Source organism: Pleurodeles waltl, chromosome 1_2 (assembly GCF_031143425.1).
Source record: "Pleurodeles waltl isolate 20211129_DDA chromosome 1_2, aPleWal1.hap1.20221129, whole genome shotgun sequence".
Classification (NCBI taxonomy): domain Eukaryota; kingdom Metazoa; phylum Chordata; class Amphibia; order Caudata; family Salamandridae; genus Pleurodeles; species Pleurodeles waltl.
Genome location: NC_090437.1, coordinates 341,843,648 through 341,861,288, shown reverse-complemented (window position 1 = coordinate 341,861,288; position 17,641 = coordinate 341,843,648). Strand labels below are relative to the sequence as shown.

Sequence of the window (17,641 nt, the reverse complement as noted above, 5' to 3'; positions counted from 1 at the left end):
GTTTGATTTGATAGGGGTATTAAAAGCGAGAATTTCTCAGAAACTACTTGCAATTGGTGACCCCACAGGACGACGGGCCCTTCCGATCACCCTGCTCTATCACTAGGAGGCCTGGCTTCATATAATGAGAAGACAGGGTGGAAACAAGAGCCCTCCTAGGCATCCTGTGCTGGGACCTTGTGATGTTGCTTCATATAATGGGCGAGTGGACTTGGTGGAAAACAGGAAGAAGAGCCTTCCCAGTCACCATGAGCCATCACTAGGTGGTCTAGAGCCATAGAATGTAAACTTCCCCTTTGACTTTCTTTGGGTGTAGTAAAGAATTCACCCTGGTCTTCAAGAACAATAGGTTTGAAAACTGGTTGTTGGGCCGAGGCTTGATTATCTCAGACACACTGTCCAATGGGAACAGAATAATTATTTGAGCACAACAGCCTAAAATAGCACCACAGAAGGCTCTAGGTCTAGAAAGGGCAAGGAAAGTGCCTCATGTGATGCAAGTAAAGTTGGAACTAAGTTGTGGCATGCAATATTTGTGATTTTCTTTTTTTTATGAAAGACCTAAACATTTCACAAAATCATACAAATAACATGAAATACCTTTTAACACATTGTGTTGCTATCTTAGTCTAACTTTTCTCTGCAAGGGTTTTAGCTCGCACAAATAAGTCATTTGGGATACTGGCAGGAGGCTGGTTTGAGGAGAAAGTTACTCGTACAAGGAGGTGCCTCTGCAAAAGATTTTGTACTCAAACCCGTCTTCAGCTTACAAAGTTTCACACGTATTGATAATGCTTAGTGGAACCTATACGTTTTGCATCTGAGATTACCACTATACACTGAACAACCCTTCTAAAGTGTTCCACTGCCATTAAATCTTTTTCCGTAGCACCCAAGATTGACGGTGTTGGGTCCACCCCAGGTGACCCCACCTCATCTTCCATCAGACTCGGCTAATATCCAGACACCCTGGTTTTAACAACTGTTTTTAGAGTGTTTATTGACTCAATGCAGTGAGGAAATGGAAAGGTCTGCGTGTACGAAGCGTCGTGGCTGTGTTCTTTTTGTTAAATGTTCTAGTGATTGGTAGGTATTTCGCCTGAGGCGAGACCAGGGTCACTGCTTCAGACGCTCTTAATGTGAAGTGAAGTTAATGCTTTCGATTTCGCTTCCTGGGCAAATGCATTCAGGAGTGATGAAATGAGAGAGAGATGTTACAATTACTTGTATCCAGTTGGACTAATTTGTACTGTGAAAGTACCAGGCTCAAAAGGGTCTGAATGTAATTTCTTTTGCACTGAGCACTAGGAGACTTTGTGGAGAATGCATCAATGTGTGCAGCTAACAAAGTTGCGGACCAACGACAAAAGCCTTAGGGGAATGTATAGGATGGCTTGCATGGGGTAGGACTTTGCAGTGCTCTAAATGGCGAGGTGCAGTCCAGTACTTAGGGCTATATGTACCAAAGGATTTTACCCATTCTGTGTCTATGGGGAAAAAGCTTTCGTACATATGGCCCTAAGTACCTGCACTGCTTTAATTTGAAAGGAAGAGTAACTGCACTTCTTAGCTGTGCTACGATAGATCTAATGGGAAAGTAGCGGCAATGTGTAGGGGCAAACAGGGACTCTGGATAGTGAGTACCAGCACTTCCACATTTCCATTTACAGCAATGGCTGGGAGGAAGTACATTTAGCACTTTAGTTTGGAGCTGGCTGATCTTCAGCTTCTTTCTGAACACGGATGACCTTCTGTGAGATTGCTCCTGGTTGGAATGGAATTCCAGTATGGCCAGACAAGCCATTCCCTCACTCTGCTATGTTCCAGATGAGCTACTGGTTCTAGAGAGACTGTCAGAGGAGGATGGCTGCTATGACCCAAACATACCCCCATGCCCCTATTCTAGTGCCTCTAACCGCATGAGCTGACCATTTTTTGTCAAGATGATTTTGCCTCCCAATTCGACCCTTAATTCCAGCCGTTTTTCTCTTGCTTGATTTTTGGAAATTTGGAATTCGTAGAAGATTGGAAAGGCAGATGCAGCATGGTGCTATATAGAAACTTGCATTGTGCCAGCCTGTGTAATAGAAGATGAAGAAGGAAGGGAGGTAGTCTGTACTGGCAGAACTGGGGGTCAACATTTGGGGTCCCTTGTATAGAAAGAGACACAGTCATAGAAAGTAAGTTGTACATGACCGCTACAATTTTTTAGCGTAGTTGTGATTATTCAACTATAGGCCCCAGTACAACTGTTACACCCAGTGTTGCCGTGCTTCATGGAAGTTAATGTTAGTGTGCTCTGGATCAAAAATAGAGTGCATATAGACTACACTGAAAACAATGTATTTTGTGATGTATGCATCAACCCAACACTCCACTAATGGTACACATTTGAGCTGTCCGTATGTGTTCTTGGAGAGCATCTACAAAATGAATATTAGTAGGAAAAAAGGATGAGGAATTGATAGTGCATACCCCGAATGGGTACCTATTCAGTACCACCTGAGAAACAGTCAAAAACTTGGCTAATAGATAGATGCAGCTCGAATTCTACTGATAGACTCACTAAAGAAGGGTATTACATTTTTGCAGTCTGTGCATGTGATTTTATGCCATGATAATTACTTCTCCATGCATAGGGAGCATTAACTACATTTCTAGGTCGAGTGACGGCAGGAGAATCTCTTGCAGCATGTGTGGTTTGAGAAGTGGACCTAAGTAAAAAATGCATTATCTTAGATCTTTAAACGTCATACACTTTTCATTTAAAGTTTTTAAATACTTAGACTAAACCATGATGATCTTTTGTAGAAATCATAGCAAGTATCTTTACATGGTATATGGGGCTGTATTTATGAAGTAGGAAAACAGGTGAAAAGGGCACATGTTCTTATTGACATCACTAACAACCTACTGGTGATAAGGTAAGCACCTTAGCTGTGTCTCCCATTCTATTCACGAGGCAACTTTGGAACACACAGCAACTTTGTCTCTTTGGTTGACCATTGAAACCGTTTGAGAACAGTTGGAAAGGAGGTTAGATAAGTATGGAGTCTAATGTTGGTCTGTCAATCACATTTTTAGAACTAAGGACACTTCTAGATAAACTAATTCTAGACCGGATTTTGAAAACTCTTACACCCATCATGATGATTTTGCTGTTGTACTTGGGGAAGAAACCCAGAAGAGCGTAGACAAAATGCACATTCACTGGGGTATGAGAAGATGGGTAGATTTGGCCTGCTGGCTACCTTGAAGCCACATAGAATGGTGATGTCTTCAGTTGGTGTCTTAAGAATGCAACATCAGCGTAGCCACACAATTTATACCCACATTTATAATCAGATTGTAGTCTAGCCTGAATATCCACCATCACAGTAGCTGGTTCCATTATTGCATGGCATATGCTAACAAAGTATTTCATACAGTAGTTAGTGTTGGTAGGACCAACTCTACGAGGCACCACAATGTAGTCATTTAATTATAGCAGGCTTTTTGGTGTCCAGAAAGGGATAGGTAAATGTTGCATTGTACTTGCCATATCTAATAATGCACCTGAAAGTAAAGGAATTACTTTATGATACTTTATGTAGACAAGTAACCTATTTTTGTACTTTTCCTCAACAGAAAGTGAGTGAAAAAGTTGGAGGGGCTGAAGGGACCAAGCTAGATGAGGACTTCAAAGAAATGGAGAGGGTAAGTCACTCATCTTGTTAATGTCAACACATTGGCACAGGTATAAAAAAATATTCACAGGTCCAGGATGGCGTTGCCCGGACGGGGTTTCAGGTGGCTTTTTTATATGTTATAAGATGTAGTGGTTGATACACATATTCAGACGCATGAAACACACACTTTCCAACTTTTCTAAGCATTCTTATCCACCGTTCTGAATTGGTACACGTTGTCCTCAAGTAATACCTGTAATGATGAGATACTTGTAGATGCTTCTACAGTTCTCAAGATTACAGTAAAACGTCTGTGTGAAATTCTTGTTTGCTGTTAGATTTATTTCTATGATTAATTATTTAGCTAGCATAGTCATAACCGAGCTATATAAATTGATCTGCTCCATAGATATTTGCCGACAGAGTTTGGTGCATAATTGTTATTTTTACTTTCCAACCCTAATTAAGTTTTGCACTGGAACCATCAATTTGAAAAAATGTTTCGTTTTTCCCCGGATATCTTAGCTATGGTTTAGAAAGTGTGTGGATTTCAGTGCTTGTGATATGTGTCTAAAGAAAGCACTGAGTTATAAGATGATTACTTTCAGGCACCGGTTGTACTTGTGTGGCTGTACCTGCTTCCGGGTAGCTGCTTAGCACCGTTTTATGCCGGAGGACTTAAGAGCACGAATACTTGAGGGGGGAGACAGACAGGTAGAGGGGGTACGGATGTGGAATACAGTAGGCTGGAAGAAGTTTCTGTTGTACATCACATAAGTTGAAAATTCCAGAATAAATTGTTCAAGCTTATTGTGCAGATGAATAGTATTGAAAAATAAAAAGTCTAAGATTACTCTGAAATCCAAAGGGAGGGGCCTGTAGCTGTTTGAAATACATACATGATATGCAGGCTCGCATGTAGGTTTGCGTCCAGACTAAAGTTATTTTATGTGATGTTAATAATGTGTTTTTTAATGCTTTATTTATACCGTACATCATGATAAATACATGTATACAGCGGGTACAGGGACCCATTGGATGACTGTTAGAAATGGGGTCTCTAGTTGGCAGTTGGTTTGCAACCTGTCCAAGTAGGGAACCTCACTCTAGTAAGGATAAGGAAGGTACCCAGCTCAGATAACCCCTGCTCACCCTCTTGGTAGCCTGGCACGAGCAATCAGGCTTACCTCAGAAGCAGTGTGCATTTGCACTTAATACACAGTAATGCAGTGAAAACACTACAAAAGGGCACCATACCAGTTTTAGAAAAATAACCAATATTTATCTGAGTAAAACTAGACCAAAACGAGAAAAATCCAACATACAATAAAACAGATTGTATTTTTGAGGTAATTCTTGCAAAATTCACGTTACTTGAAGTCGATAGTTCTGTCTGGGGCTATCACAGCATTGTGAACAACAAATCCAACAGTTCAGGCCGGCCATTGCGTTGCGTGGCAGCTACGGTGTCAGGAAGACCCACAAACAGTACCGTGGAAATTCAGAGCATTGTGATCCTCGCGATGAGATCTAGAGTACGGCGTCGCTGGTATCACAGGCATTGGTTCCGGAGGTTGGTGCGAGGGTCGGCAGACCCTGGAAGTCACATGCATTGCAGGTTGAACTCCGGGCTGATGTTGTAGTCAGGAGTGCTGGCATTAATGGTGTTGGGGCTGCGGTGCGAAGCGGGACAATGTGACGTGCAGTGCTCACAGCTCACGATGCAGGCAGCGTCTCGGTGATGGCATCCTGCGGTGTCGTGAGACCAGGGCTGCGGTGTGAAGCAGGGCGGTGTGACGTGCAATGTCTCCAGGACATGGTGCAGGCAGCGTTGTCGTCTTGCTGAAGCACTGGCGTCAGTAGCTCTAGGGCAGCAGTGCGAGGCGGGCTGCATGCGGCACCCATGGGTCGCGGTGCAGACAGCTGTGTCTGTTGATGATGCTGGACTTGATGGCGCTGGCGTCAGTGGACTGGGGCTGCGGTGCAGGATGGTGCTTCATGTACCTCACAAGCGGTGTCCTCATGCCACGGGGCAGGCAGCGGCATCAGTGTCACGTGGCGTGACGTTGTTGGGGATGCCAAGGCTGTGGTGTGAGCAAGGGCATGTGGAATTTGGGGCCCACAGGTCATGGTGCAAGCAGCGGCTCAGTGACAGCGTCAAGTGGTGATGGCGGTGAGACCAGGGTTGTGGTGCAATCTGGGGTACGGCTCCGTGTGGCGTTGTCAGGTCACAGTGCAGTCAGTAGCATCATTGACTGCGTTGCATGGTTTTTCTTCGGATGCAGCACAAAACACACAGTTCCCAGTACTGTAGGACGATGAAGCTGAATTGCTTAAAATCCCTGAGACTTCCAACAGGAGGCAAGCTCTACTCCAAGCCCTTTGAGAAACTTCACAAGCAGAATACACAGCAAAGTTCAGTCTTTGCCCTCTTTTAAGCAGAAGCAGCAACTGCAGGCCAACCTAGCAAAGCAACGCACACACAGCAAAGTGACAGTACTCCTCCTCCAGCTCTTGAGCTCTTCTCCTTGGCAGAGGTGCCCCTTGTTCCAGAATTGTTCTAAAGGTCTGGGGTTTTGGGTCCACTACTGCTTTTGAAGTAGGCAAACTCTAAAGGAAAGTCTCTGTGGTTCACAAGATCCTGCCTTGCCCAGGCCTGGCCCCAGAACACTCCAGGGGGTTGGAGATTGCATTGTGTGAGGACAGACACAGCCCTTTCAGATGTAAGTGTCAGCTCCTCCCTCTCCACTCTAACCCATGAGACTCATCAGGATATGCAGTTTACACCACAGCTCCCTTTGTGTCTTCATCTAGAGGGAGTTCACAGTAGCCCAACTGTCAATCTGACTCAGATGTGGAATGCATAAGCAGGCAGAGGCACATAATGGTTTAAGCAAGAAAATGCCTACTTTCTAAAAGTGGCATTTTTAAACAGACAATTTGAAAACCAACTCTACCAAAAGGTGTATTTTTAAATTGGGAGTTCAGAGACCCCAAACTCTAGATCTCCATCTGCGCCCAATGGGAACCTGCACTTTAAAGATATGTAAAGGTAGTCCCCATGTTAACCTATGAGAGAGGTAGGCCTTACAACAGTGAAAAACAAATTTGGCAGTATTTCACTCTCAGGACATGTGAAACATCAGTACATGTCATACCTTATAAATACACTGCACCTTGCCCCTTGCGCAACCTAGATCTTACCTTAGGGGTGTCTTACATGTAGTAAAAGGGAAGGTTTGTGCCTGGTAAGTGGGTATACTTTCCAGGTCAAACTGGCACTGCAAGCCTGACTCCCCAGACACTGCAGTAGCAGGTTTGAAACATGTTTGCAGGGCTACTCATGTGGGGGGCACAATAAGTACTGCAGGCCCACTAGCAGCATTTAATTTTCAGGCCCTGGGCATCTCTGGTGCACTTTACTAGGGACTTACCAGTTAATGAAATATGCCAATCATGGATAAACCAGCTCTCAGAGGCAATAAACCAGCAAAATCAAATCAGAAAAAATTAGGTGGAAGAAGGCGAAACGTTTCGGGATAACCCCGGAAAAAGGGTAATTTCCAACAATGATGTTCACATAAAACCAACCAGTGCCCCCGTCTACCCACAATGCAGGGACGTTACTATTAGCTATTTTGTTAGTGTCCAACATGCAGGATGGCAGTAGGACAAGGAACATTAATAAACAAATACAACAACAGCAGCAGCAGCGAGAGAGTCTGACCCATGCAGTGGGGCGCTGGTAACCTACCCAAACACATCTGCCCCTAACTCCTCACCCCTACAAAGGAGCCTCTGACAAATCTGCAGACAAATCTACAGCAATCACCTTAGGAGGTTCCACTCGGCCTGTGTACGGGGAGAGGGACATCATCTAGTTCCATCACTGTTGGCTAGTTGACTAACTCCGCCCAACGCCAAAGGTCTCTCTCCATATTCTCATTCATTCTAACCATACACAACATATCTCCTCTGCCAAGGCCCACTTCCTCAGGCCCTCCTGCGATTTGTCCATCCGGGTGGAATGCAGCTACTGTCAAAGGAATTGCTATGCACCACCTCACTAGCACTAACTCAAGGGCTGGAAAGCGTGCACACGTTTTTGCCTTGGCATGATGAGTTGGGATGAGGCCAAGCAAGCATTGTCTGGGGGATGCCGCCAACTGCAAACCAGTCACACCCTGAAGCTCATCAAGCATCATGCACCAGTAGTGCCTCCGCAACGGGCAGTCCAAGGTCATGTGGAGGAATGTTACCGGACCGCCTGCAGATCACAGGCAACCCTCACCACATGGAGGAAATATTCTATGCGCCCTCTGGTGGGTAAGATACGTGAGTTGTAGATAGTGAAAGTGAGAACATTTGAGCTGAGCATTTCATGCTACTTCTCTCACCTATGCACACGCTCTATCCCATTCTCGGCCGGTCAGTGGGCTATGTCTGCATCCATAGAACGTGCACACATGTCAGGTCCATATGCCGGTCGGATTTGACTGCCTTGTACAGCCAGGAGATCAGGTCCCTGCTGGAGCCCATATCTATGACACAGCTCAATACCTGCGATTCTCAAGGCTCGGCAGGGGACCAGGGCACAGATCCCATTTCATGCAAAATATCTTGGTGTACTGTACGAACTGGCCCGGGGGAAGGCTGCAGCACTCTCCAGCCTCTGCAAAGGAGAGAAAGGTGCCACCCTGATGTAGGTCCCCAGCATCCGGCATCTGCCCTTAGTCCAGTGCGTAATGTCCACACTATGTGAATCTGCTGGAGTTGCCCAGGCACCAGATTGGCAGCTATCTAGCATAAGGATGGTGCCAGAGAACATCCCACATCACCGATTTCCAGGCTGCTACAACCTCTCACACAATACGCAGACAGGCCATGCAGTGGCCCATGTTGCCCAGGCGCCTCATCTGGAGGTACGGACCATCTACCAAGCCGCTCAACAATCGTTTCTTGCAGTTCATTTCCTCATCGCACCAGAAGGCCGCATATTGCTGGCGCACTGCCAGGTAGTAAAGGTGGAAGTCTGACACCTTCAGCCCACCCCTCTCCAGCTCCATCTGCAGCACTGAGAGTTTCACTTGGCTCTGCCTTCCTGCCCACACAAGGGAAATCAGAAATAGGGGTGGGTGCAACTCAAGGAGTTATACTCTGCAGAATTCCACAGAGCTACATAAAAACTCAGCTAGATGCCGCAGAGTTCAATCCACCGAGTCTTCTTCTCCCTGTCAGTAATTTAGTGCAAACATACATGTAGAATTCCGCCCGGTGCATGTCCATGTGGTATGATTGAGGGGGAGGGTCCCATACTCTCCCCCTCGGGCTTAGGCCTCATGATGGGCTCTGTTCGTCTTGCTGCCCCCTCCCATTGACACTTCATTGATTAATCCAAGCAACAGCAGTCATCCTTATGAGAGGGGGCGGCATCAGCAGTGATAGACAGGCTCTGACTGCACACAACTGCAACTACAACAAACAGCTCAGACAGAGAGGAGGAGTGATGCCTGCAGTGAACTTCACCTCATCCTCCCTCCAGCAGCCTGGCATCTTCCTGTGTGTGAGCCTTGTCTTTAGATACACATTGCTTTCGGCTTTCTGGTGGATGATGGGTCCCAAACTTTACAATACACAACATACCGCAAACCACAAACCCCTACGAATTCCATAACACATAGCTCAGACATGCCGCAGCATACTGACCCAACACACCGAATGACCACAGCCCACACATACCTCCACAGACATATTAACATATATCACATAGAATACACACAAAGCACATACAACCCCCTTGAAGCTTCACCAGCGCCAACATTACTATGTACAACAGGCACACTTTGCTTTCCAGTGACACTAAGATGTTGATGCCTGTCTAAGACTCGCGGTATTCAGGACTGACTTCGACACCCATTTGACTAATGTAAAAGTACATTTATTAGGACAGGCTTCCTCATCATAATATTTTTTTTTTGTAAACAAATTTTATTAACAATGATCTGCAATAAACAGTACAGCTATTTATGAGTGTGGTTGACTGTAGTGTTACATTTCTCCAGTCATCAATGCTTATAACAACCCAATTCTATTCAGGGGCATTGATATACCCAATATTAACCTCCTTGCTTGGTAATATCAGCGTTCATCTATCGCTATTTGCTTCTCTAATATTGATCGTTCAGCTATCAGTTTGAGTGTCAGGCTGATCTTGTTCGCTCATCTGATGTATGGGTATTCAGTCTTTATTAGGGTCATAGTGCTGCTGTCAGTTGAGAAATTGCTTATCAGGTGAGTGTATATGTCGCTCGGGCTGCGTGCTGCTAATCCCCTCCCTCCCCCTCTCAGCTTTCATCCTATGATAATGATATGGTCTGTCTGGTCATATTGGTTCTACTCTGTCTTGCACGGCATAGGGGGTTCCGTTTATTTTATTCTATAGTTCGCGCTGGCTGCGCTGGACGCAGTGTCTCCTGAGCTCTGTAGAGGTATCTGTTTTCCGGTATGTTGGACTATATGGGGGTGTTCCCACTCGAGTCTAAGTGCTCTTCCCGCAGCGCTATGAATATCTGATCCCAAGCCTCTTTCATCTTTGGGGACCCCTGGCCTCTCCTTAGGTCCATGTAGAGCACCGCTTCCTCACCTTTTGCCCATTTCCTGAGCTCTCTTTGCCAATCTCGTAGTCGTGCTCTCCCTGGGGCCTTCCAGTTTCTCGTTATCTCTCTTTTGGCTAGGATAAACGTGAGGTCTTGGAATCTGCTAGTGGCCTTATTCTTGGGAGTGTGAGGAAACCAGTGGTGTATACATCTAGCTGGTGTGCGGGCAATTTCGGTCTCAATAACATTAGCCACCTCCTCCACCACCGCGTCCCAATAGTATTCCAGCCAGGAGCAGGACCACAGCATATGGAGAAGATCTGCCACCCCTGTGTCGCAGCGGGGTCATTTCGCCTCCCCCACTCCAAAGTGGTCTCATAATCTGAGTAGGGTGAGGTAGGCCCTATGGAGCACATAGAACTGTATGAGCTGAAATCGAGCGTTTCTGGACACCCTGGGTGCTCTTTCTAGGATACGTTCCCAGTCTGCGTCCGGTATCTGCATCCCCAATTTATGCTCCCATTTCTGTTTCAGGTCTATCAGGGGGATTTCCTCTTCTGCCCTGATCGCCCTATAAATTCTTGTGACTGCCTTATTCGTGCAGCCTGTTTTCAGTAAGTAATTGCTAAGGCGGTGTTGTGGGGGTTCGACAGCTACCTTCCCCCAATGCCGTCGCACTGACCTGATGAGTGCACGGTGCAGTAGGAAGTGACCCTGCGGGAGGTCATTGTAGGAGACTATTGTCCAACCCACCCCGTACAACTGCTCTGCAACCAGAAAACCTAGATCAGTGCTTCTCACAGAGATTGTCTTGTCACAGGTAAAGCTGAAAACATTTCCCTCATTAAGCAACCAGAACACCCTCAACTCCCCTTCCCCAGGACAGGAGGTGGAATATTTCCCCATCCAAACTATGTCAAACATGAGTTAATTCCAAGTGGTCAAGTAGGTAAGTTCTCCCGAGCCAGCCAAGGAGCCGAGCCCCAGGCCCAGGGTCATTTTAAATACCTTACTGCATGCCTCTGGAGTTCTAGAGGTCGTGATTATCGAGGCGTTAATATAAGTTCAAATTAAATTAAATCGAATCACGGGCCTGTAGTACGGAGTTCAGGAGCCGGGGCCGGCAGTCATATAATGCAGTCCGATGTTTCTGGTGTCACTTCCACTAGTTCAAGGGGCTTGTTGCATTCGATCCTGCCGATTCCGCATCGGAGTCCGATCCTCTGGTGCCTCTCATCGTTCCGGTCGAGCATGGGCTGCCCCCCCACCCCCCCTTGACTAAAGGAGGACAATGCCGCCACAGCTCGGGTTCTCTCTGCTTGCGCCTCCTCTTGCGTGGGGGCCATGGTACTTTGTCCATGGTCTTTTGTGTTCTGACGTCTGCTGCAGGGTCTGGGTTCCTGAGTACTCCTCTCATCCGCTGGGTCTCCACAATTCTTCAGCCAGTCTCTCGCCTCCTGTGGCGTATAGAAGAATCGCGCCCCCCTGCCATCCGCTAACCTCAGCATTGCAGGAAAGAGCATTGCGCAGGAGACATTCAGTTGCTGGAGGCGTTTCTTAATATCTGAATACGTTGCCGTTCGTCTCTGCACCTCTTTGGAAAAATCAGGGAAGATACGAATCAATGAGTTTTCGAGTTGTATTTTTCCAGTTTTTCTGGCCTGGGCCAGTTTATGATCCCGATCTTTGTAATGCAGTAACTGGGCTATTACTGGGTGCGGCGCAGCCTCAGGAGGGGGAGCCCTGGCAGGGACCCTGTGCGCCCTTTCCAGTGTGAAAAAGTGCGAGAGACCCTCTGGCACAACGGCTTCAGCTATCCAGCGCTCCAAGAACTCAGGAAGAATGCTCTGTCCAACTTTTTCAGGAAGACCTATGATGCGGATATTATTTCTTCTGGATCTGTTTTCCGCATCTTTGGCTCGAGTCACAAGAATTTCTGTTTGTTTCTCTAATTTAGTTATTTGAATCTCCGCCGCCACCAATCCAGGGCTGATGGTGTCTAGTGTCCTCTCCGTCGTCGTTACTTTCTCCACTAGGCAACGCTAGTCTTCTCGGAGCAGGCCCAGGTCGACTGCCAGCAAATCAATCTTTGTCTCGAGACTCTCCCTGGAGTTAGTGATGGCCTGCATGATGTCTACTAACGATGGGCTTTCAGGTAAGTCTCTGCTCCCGTCGGTGCGCAGTGTTTCTGCTGTGTTGGGCGGTGCGCCGCCCTGTTGTGTCTCTGTCTCCCCTATTGTGTCCTTTTTTTCCCCAATTTTGCCCATCTTGAGTTGGATAGGAGGGCGCTATACTTAAGTCTGCATCTGTGGCTGCTTTAAGCCAGCATCGTATGGAGGTGCTGCGCTGTTCACCTCTTCGTGCTGCCCTCAGGTAAGGCTTCACGGAGCCCTCATTTCAGTCGGATACTCGTTTCGGCACCAGCCCCCCCCGGATCCAAGGCAATGTACCAGCGTCCGCCAGTCCACAGGACTCTCTTCTGAATGATCCGGGGGGAGGGGTGCGTCTTACAATTTCCCCTCGGTTCGTCTGAGAACCAGCTGCTCTCCCCTCACTCTGTCACAGCCCCAGCAGTCCTCAGGGCTCTTTGCAGTGACAAAGTCTTATTTATGCTTTTAAATTGGTAGCGTTGTGCACCTCTGGTCTTAGCTCGTGTTCAGTCTCAGCCTCTACTCCCTAACTAGCTCAGGCCACACTGTTACAAGGCGGTGCTCCGGTGCAGCTGCCATTTTGGGGTCAGGCAACTGCTGCTCTTCGCTGTCTTCTTACCCCTATTGTGCTCCCTTGAACGTCGAGGACCTTCAACCTCAGCAGCGTCGGGGGCAGCCTCACCTCTTCCCTGGTCACCCTTGCTGTTCAGGTTCGACTGAAGAGGGATATCTCCCCTCAGGGCGTCGTGACTGCCATTCTAGGGTCAGGCGGCGCGCCCTCGACTCGACCTCTGCCTACCGAGTCCCGATGCCTCCGCTCCCGGGGCTGTGTTTCTCCCGGCTCTCGAGTCCCCGCACCGCAGGCCCTCTTAGGCACCAGCTGCCGTCTGTGGATCGGCGGGCAAAGCAGGCAGGATGGGCTGTTTTCGGAGGTCCCGGGCAGGAGCTCCGTCTCAAGGCTGCTCACTCAATGACCTCACGCCCCCTTCCTCATCATAATATAACATCAACATAACTGGAACTTTAGATGAACAACTTTTCATATTTACCGCTTGGAACTCCCCCGTCTTCCATTCTCACTTCATTCTCCCACTTTTGCCTCCATTTACCCAGCCTCCACTTCCATTCTCCCACACAGCCTCCTTTTCCTTTCATCTCCTGTTTGAATCAGGCATCCCCCACTCTGTCTTCCTTCACCTGCTTCTTTTTTCCCCCTGGAAGAGTAGCCAGGCCCGCATCTGACTCTCCACCCTCCCCCATCTACTTCCCGCACCAAGCAACCTGCCCTAATACTGGCATACTACTCCCCCACACACACAGTACCCTCCCCTTCTAAACACTACCCTATCTTAATCTTGGCCGTCTCTTTCTGGCCCGAATGCTCCCATGGAGAGACTAAACTGAGTCTGCTCTCCACCAGGCCCTTCAACGGGACATAGACCTCGACACCCATTTGACTAGTATAAAAGGCCATTTATTAGGACAGGATTGCTAATCATAATATAACATCGATATAACTGGAACTTTAAATGAACAACTTTTCATCTATACCATTTGGAACTACCCCCATCTTCCATTCTCACTTCATTCCTCCAATTTTGCCTCTGTTCCCCCAGCCTCCACGTCCATTCTCCCACATGCCCCCTTTTCCTTTCATCTCCTGTCTGATTAGGGCATCCCCCACTCTGTCATCCTTCACCTGCTTCTTTTTCTCCCTGGAAGGGTGGCCAGGCCCGCATCTGACTTTCCACCCTCCCCCATCTACTGCCACCCAGCACAAACCCCTTGGGTGTTTTGCTGCCCCACCAGCGAACCCACTGCAACACTTCATAGCCTTTAAACAGGCTCACTCCTCCATAGGTTCTTCCCCCACAAATTGGTCAATAAGAAACGCAGTTCCAACATGTAATGCGCATTCCACATTTCCGACAGATGCACTCTGTCATCCCTGAAGAGTACCTGTTCTTCCTCCTTAATCACTTTGTGCATCAGCACCTTAACGGCATGCGCCCAACAGAAAATCTGCATAGCCCAATTGAGCTTCCTCCGACCCCTCTCAATCGCCCTATGTTTCATTGCTCCTCTCCATTTCCTCCTGAGCACAAATTCTTTCCACACCAAACAGGTCCAATGCATGTTTTGCCTCAGCAATGCCAAATCCCGCTGCATGTGTTGCAGTAGGGTGAGCCCAGATAGGCGGACCAGATCTTTTTCCCCAATGTGCAATACCAATACATCAGGACATCCCCATGTCAGCATGATGGATGTTATAAAAGGCAGCAAATTGCCCCACCTCATTCCACTAATACCTCACCACAACACCTCGTGCCTGCTGCTTGGATGCACAGAGAAGGTCCATAAACGTGCTTTTCCGCATATTTTGCCAGCCATTGAATGAACGAGTGTCCGACCAGCCATGTGACCGATTTCGCTTTCTCCGGGCCACTCATGCAACCTGGAAGAAGAAACAAATTTCAGTGTGCAACAATATCCGGCCAACCCAAAACCTGAAAAAGACCCATCCCATTTGGCACAGACCACCCTGTGCCCCGGAAAAGACTTGAACTCAGGCCATCACATATCTCTCGCAACATTTAGACCGCACCTCCCAAAATGCCTGATTTGGTCCTAGTCCTAACCTAACTGGGCCACCACCATTGCCACATCAATCCTGAAGGTACCAAAATTACTTGCCTGCCTTCCAATTCGTCTCAAAGACATTCTCAAAACAGACAATAAGTGGAAAGCTGTAAGTTCCTTACCGTTCCCATGACAAAAAACACTCCCCCCCATCTCCTACCCTATTCTCTCTGAAACTGTCCCATTCCAGCACTGAACATGCTTCTACCTCACCCCCTCTGTCCAACCATATCCATTTTCCCCGGCCCAGTTTATCCGTTTTGGACGGCCGCAACCAGATACCCAAGCACTCACCCAGCCGTCGCACATCCCCCTCCCTCACTCTAAAAGCTTTCCCCACACCCAGCAATTCAGACACCCAAAAAGCCCAAAACACATCCATATCATACACAAATGAAAAAGAGCCACCTTATGGACATCTACACAACAAACTGGCAGTACATGCAAAATTTCCAAGAAAAAATCAAATGTAGTAGCTTTGCGCACTACATTACCTGACCTACCTGAATATCGTCCTTTGCCAGATCCCAGCCAAAGAACAACTTCCCATAGAAGGACACTCCTGCCAAATTGCTCCCAATCGTGGCTGGTGATAAGCCCTTCTGAATCAGAAATAGTATAAAATGCAACACTCGAGCCTCAATCGCTCCCTGCTCCTGTCTCCAGAACTGCCCTAAACCTCAAAGTCCTGAAATTCCAACCATGCTAGGCGATAACTCTTCAGGGAGGATTCCGCTAGAAACATCTCCACCATTCTCATGATAATCACGCCCCCACTCCCAGATGTCTGCCAGGACTGCTGTCTTGTGCTCTTCTGCACCCGGTGCCAATTTGCAGAAATGCTGCCACTGTGAATGAGACAGGGAATCTGTGATAGAATTGTTGAACCCAGGAATATGCGCAGCCTTAAATATTATATTCAAAGTCAAGCAATGAAGCATAAACCTCCTCAACAGCCGCAGTACCCTGAGATCCCTGGTCCTCTGTCTGTTTACCAAGTCCAAAACAATCTGCACCTGCCAGACAGTGTCTTCCTCCCGAAAGGACATGGATACCCCATTGAACTGCGTCAATAAAAGTTCCCATACTTTGATGGCCTCTCTCAAACCTACCCTCAGACGAATCCTGTGATGAGGGAGGGATGTACCTGACATCGCCAGCCACATGCGCCTGCAGAAAGTCCTGCCTCCCGGACCACCTTACATGCAAAGTTGAGGAAACCCAGGAGTTGTTGTGCCACATGCAGTTCAATCTTTTGTCTCAACCTGAACTGCCGCAAAAAAATTAAAATTTCTCTAACCTTCTCAGAAGGCAGATGCGCCATGAAAGCCACTGTGTCCAGCTCAGTGGCCAAAAAAGTCAGCACGCACCTAGGGCCCACTGTTTTTTGTGGAGCAGTGGGCACCCCCAAATCCAGCGCTAACCACTCAAAACACTGCATCACCCTCCCACACAAGTCAAGCATGGTTCACCCACAAAAAGGAAATCATCCAAGTAGTGCGACACTGTCCAATGCCCACTCACCTGAACGAAAACCCACTGCAGTAAGGTACTGAATGCCTCAAACAATGCACAGAAAATCATGCAACCCATGGGCAGCACTCTGTCCACATAAATGACCCCTCCCAATTGCATCCCCAGCAAAGAGAAATCCTCAGGGTGAATAGGTAGCAGCTTAAAAGCTACCTTGATGTCGCACTTAGCCAACTCAGCACCCCTGCCGCACCCCCACCCCTCCCAAATGCCATCCACTGAGGCGTACACTACCTGTGTATCTTCCCGCGCGATTAAATCATTTACTGATGCCCCTTCTGGCCATGACAAATGGTGTATCAGTTGGAAATCCCATTTGCCCTTTTTAGGGACCACGCCCAAAGGTGAAATCATCAGGTTACCCATAGGCCACTCGTAAAAGGGGCCTGCAATTCTGCCCTCTGCCACTACCTTACCCAATTTTGTTGCTCCCACATCCGGCATGGCTTTTGCTGACTGCAAATTGTCAGCCCATCTCCTTGCATGCGGCCCTTGGTATCCTACCATAAACCCCTCCTTCAAACCCCATTCAAATTTGCACGCCATGTCCGTATTCAGGTACAAGCACAACCAGGGCAGTAACTTAACTATCTTAATTGGAGTAGGCACCTTTCGGCCCAGGAGTGCCATGCCCCCCTCTGCCCCTGGTAGATCTCCACTGTTCCGCCGGACTGGCAAGGGAAACACATTGCATAACTATGTGTCTCCCCCCACACTTGGAACACTCATGTTTAAATTTTCAGGGGTGTCCAGAGCAAAACCCCTTGTTAAAATTCCAACACGCTCCTGCGCTAGGCACTGGGGCCCTTTGTGCCACACTCGCCCCTCCTTGTGCGGGACACTGCTGAAAAGGCTTATAGACCACCAGGAGACCACTAGCTGTGTGGGTGGATGCTGCAGAATGCAAAGAGGACATCCACTACATCCATAACTCCGAGTCCACATCACCCCATGGCTTTTCAGGATTAACACTTACTCTGGCCCTAAACTCCTCATTGTAGCTCAACCATGCAAAACCCCCGGAGTGCATTTGGGCCTTGCAAATAAAATCCAT

General features: G+C 47.8%; 1 protein-coding gene across 1 annotated transcript in view; it reads left to right on the top strand.

Moving 5' to 3' along the window:
* The window catches only part of SH3GL2 (SH3 domain containing GRB2 like 2, endophilin A1), a 629,532-nt gene that overhangs the window by 340,116 nt on the left and 271,775 nt on the right, over positions 1–17,641 (top strand). Inside the window, exon 2 of the mRNA XM_069239475.1 lies at positions 3,628–3,696. Within this exon, the coding sequence (XP_069095576.1) occupies positions 3,628–3,696 (69 nt within the window). The remainder of the gene's footprint in view (positions 1–3,627; positions 3,697–17,641) is intronic.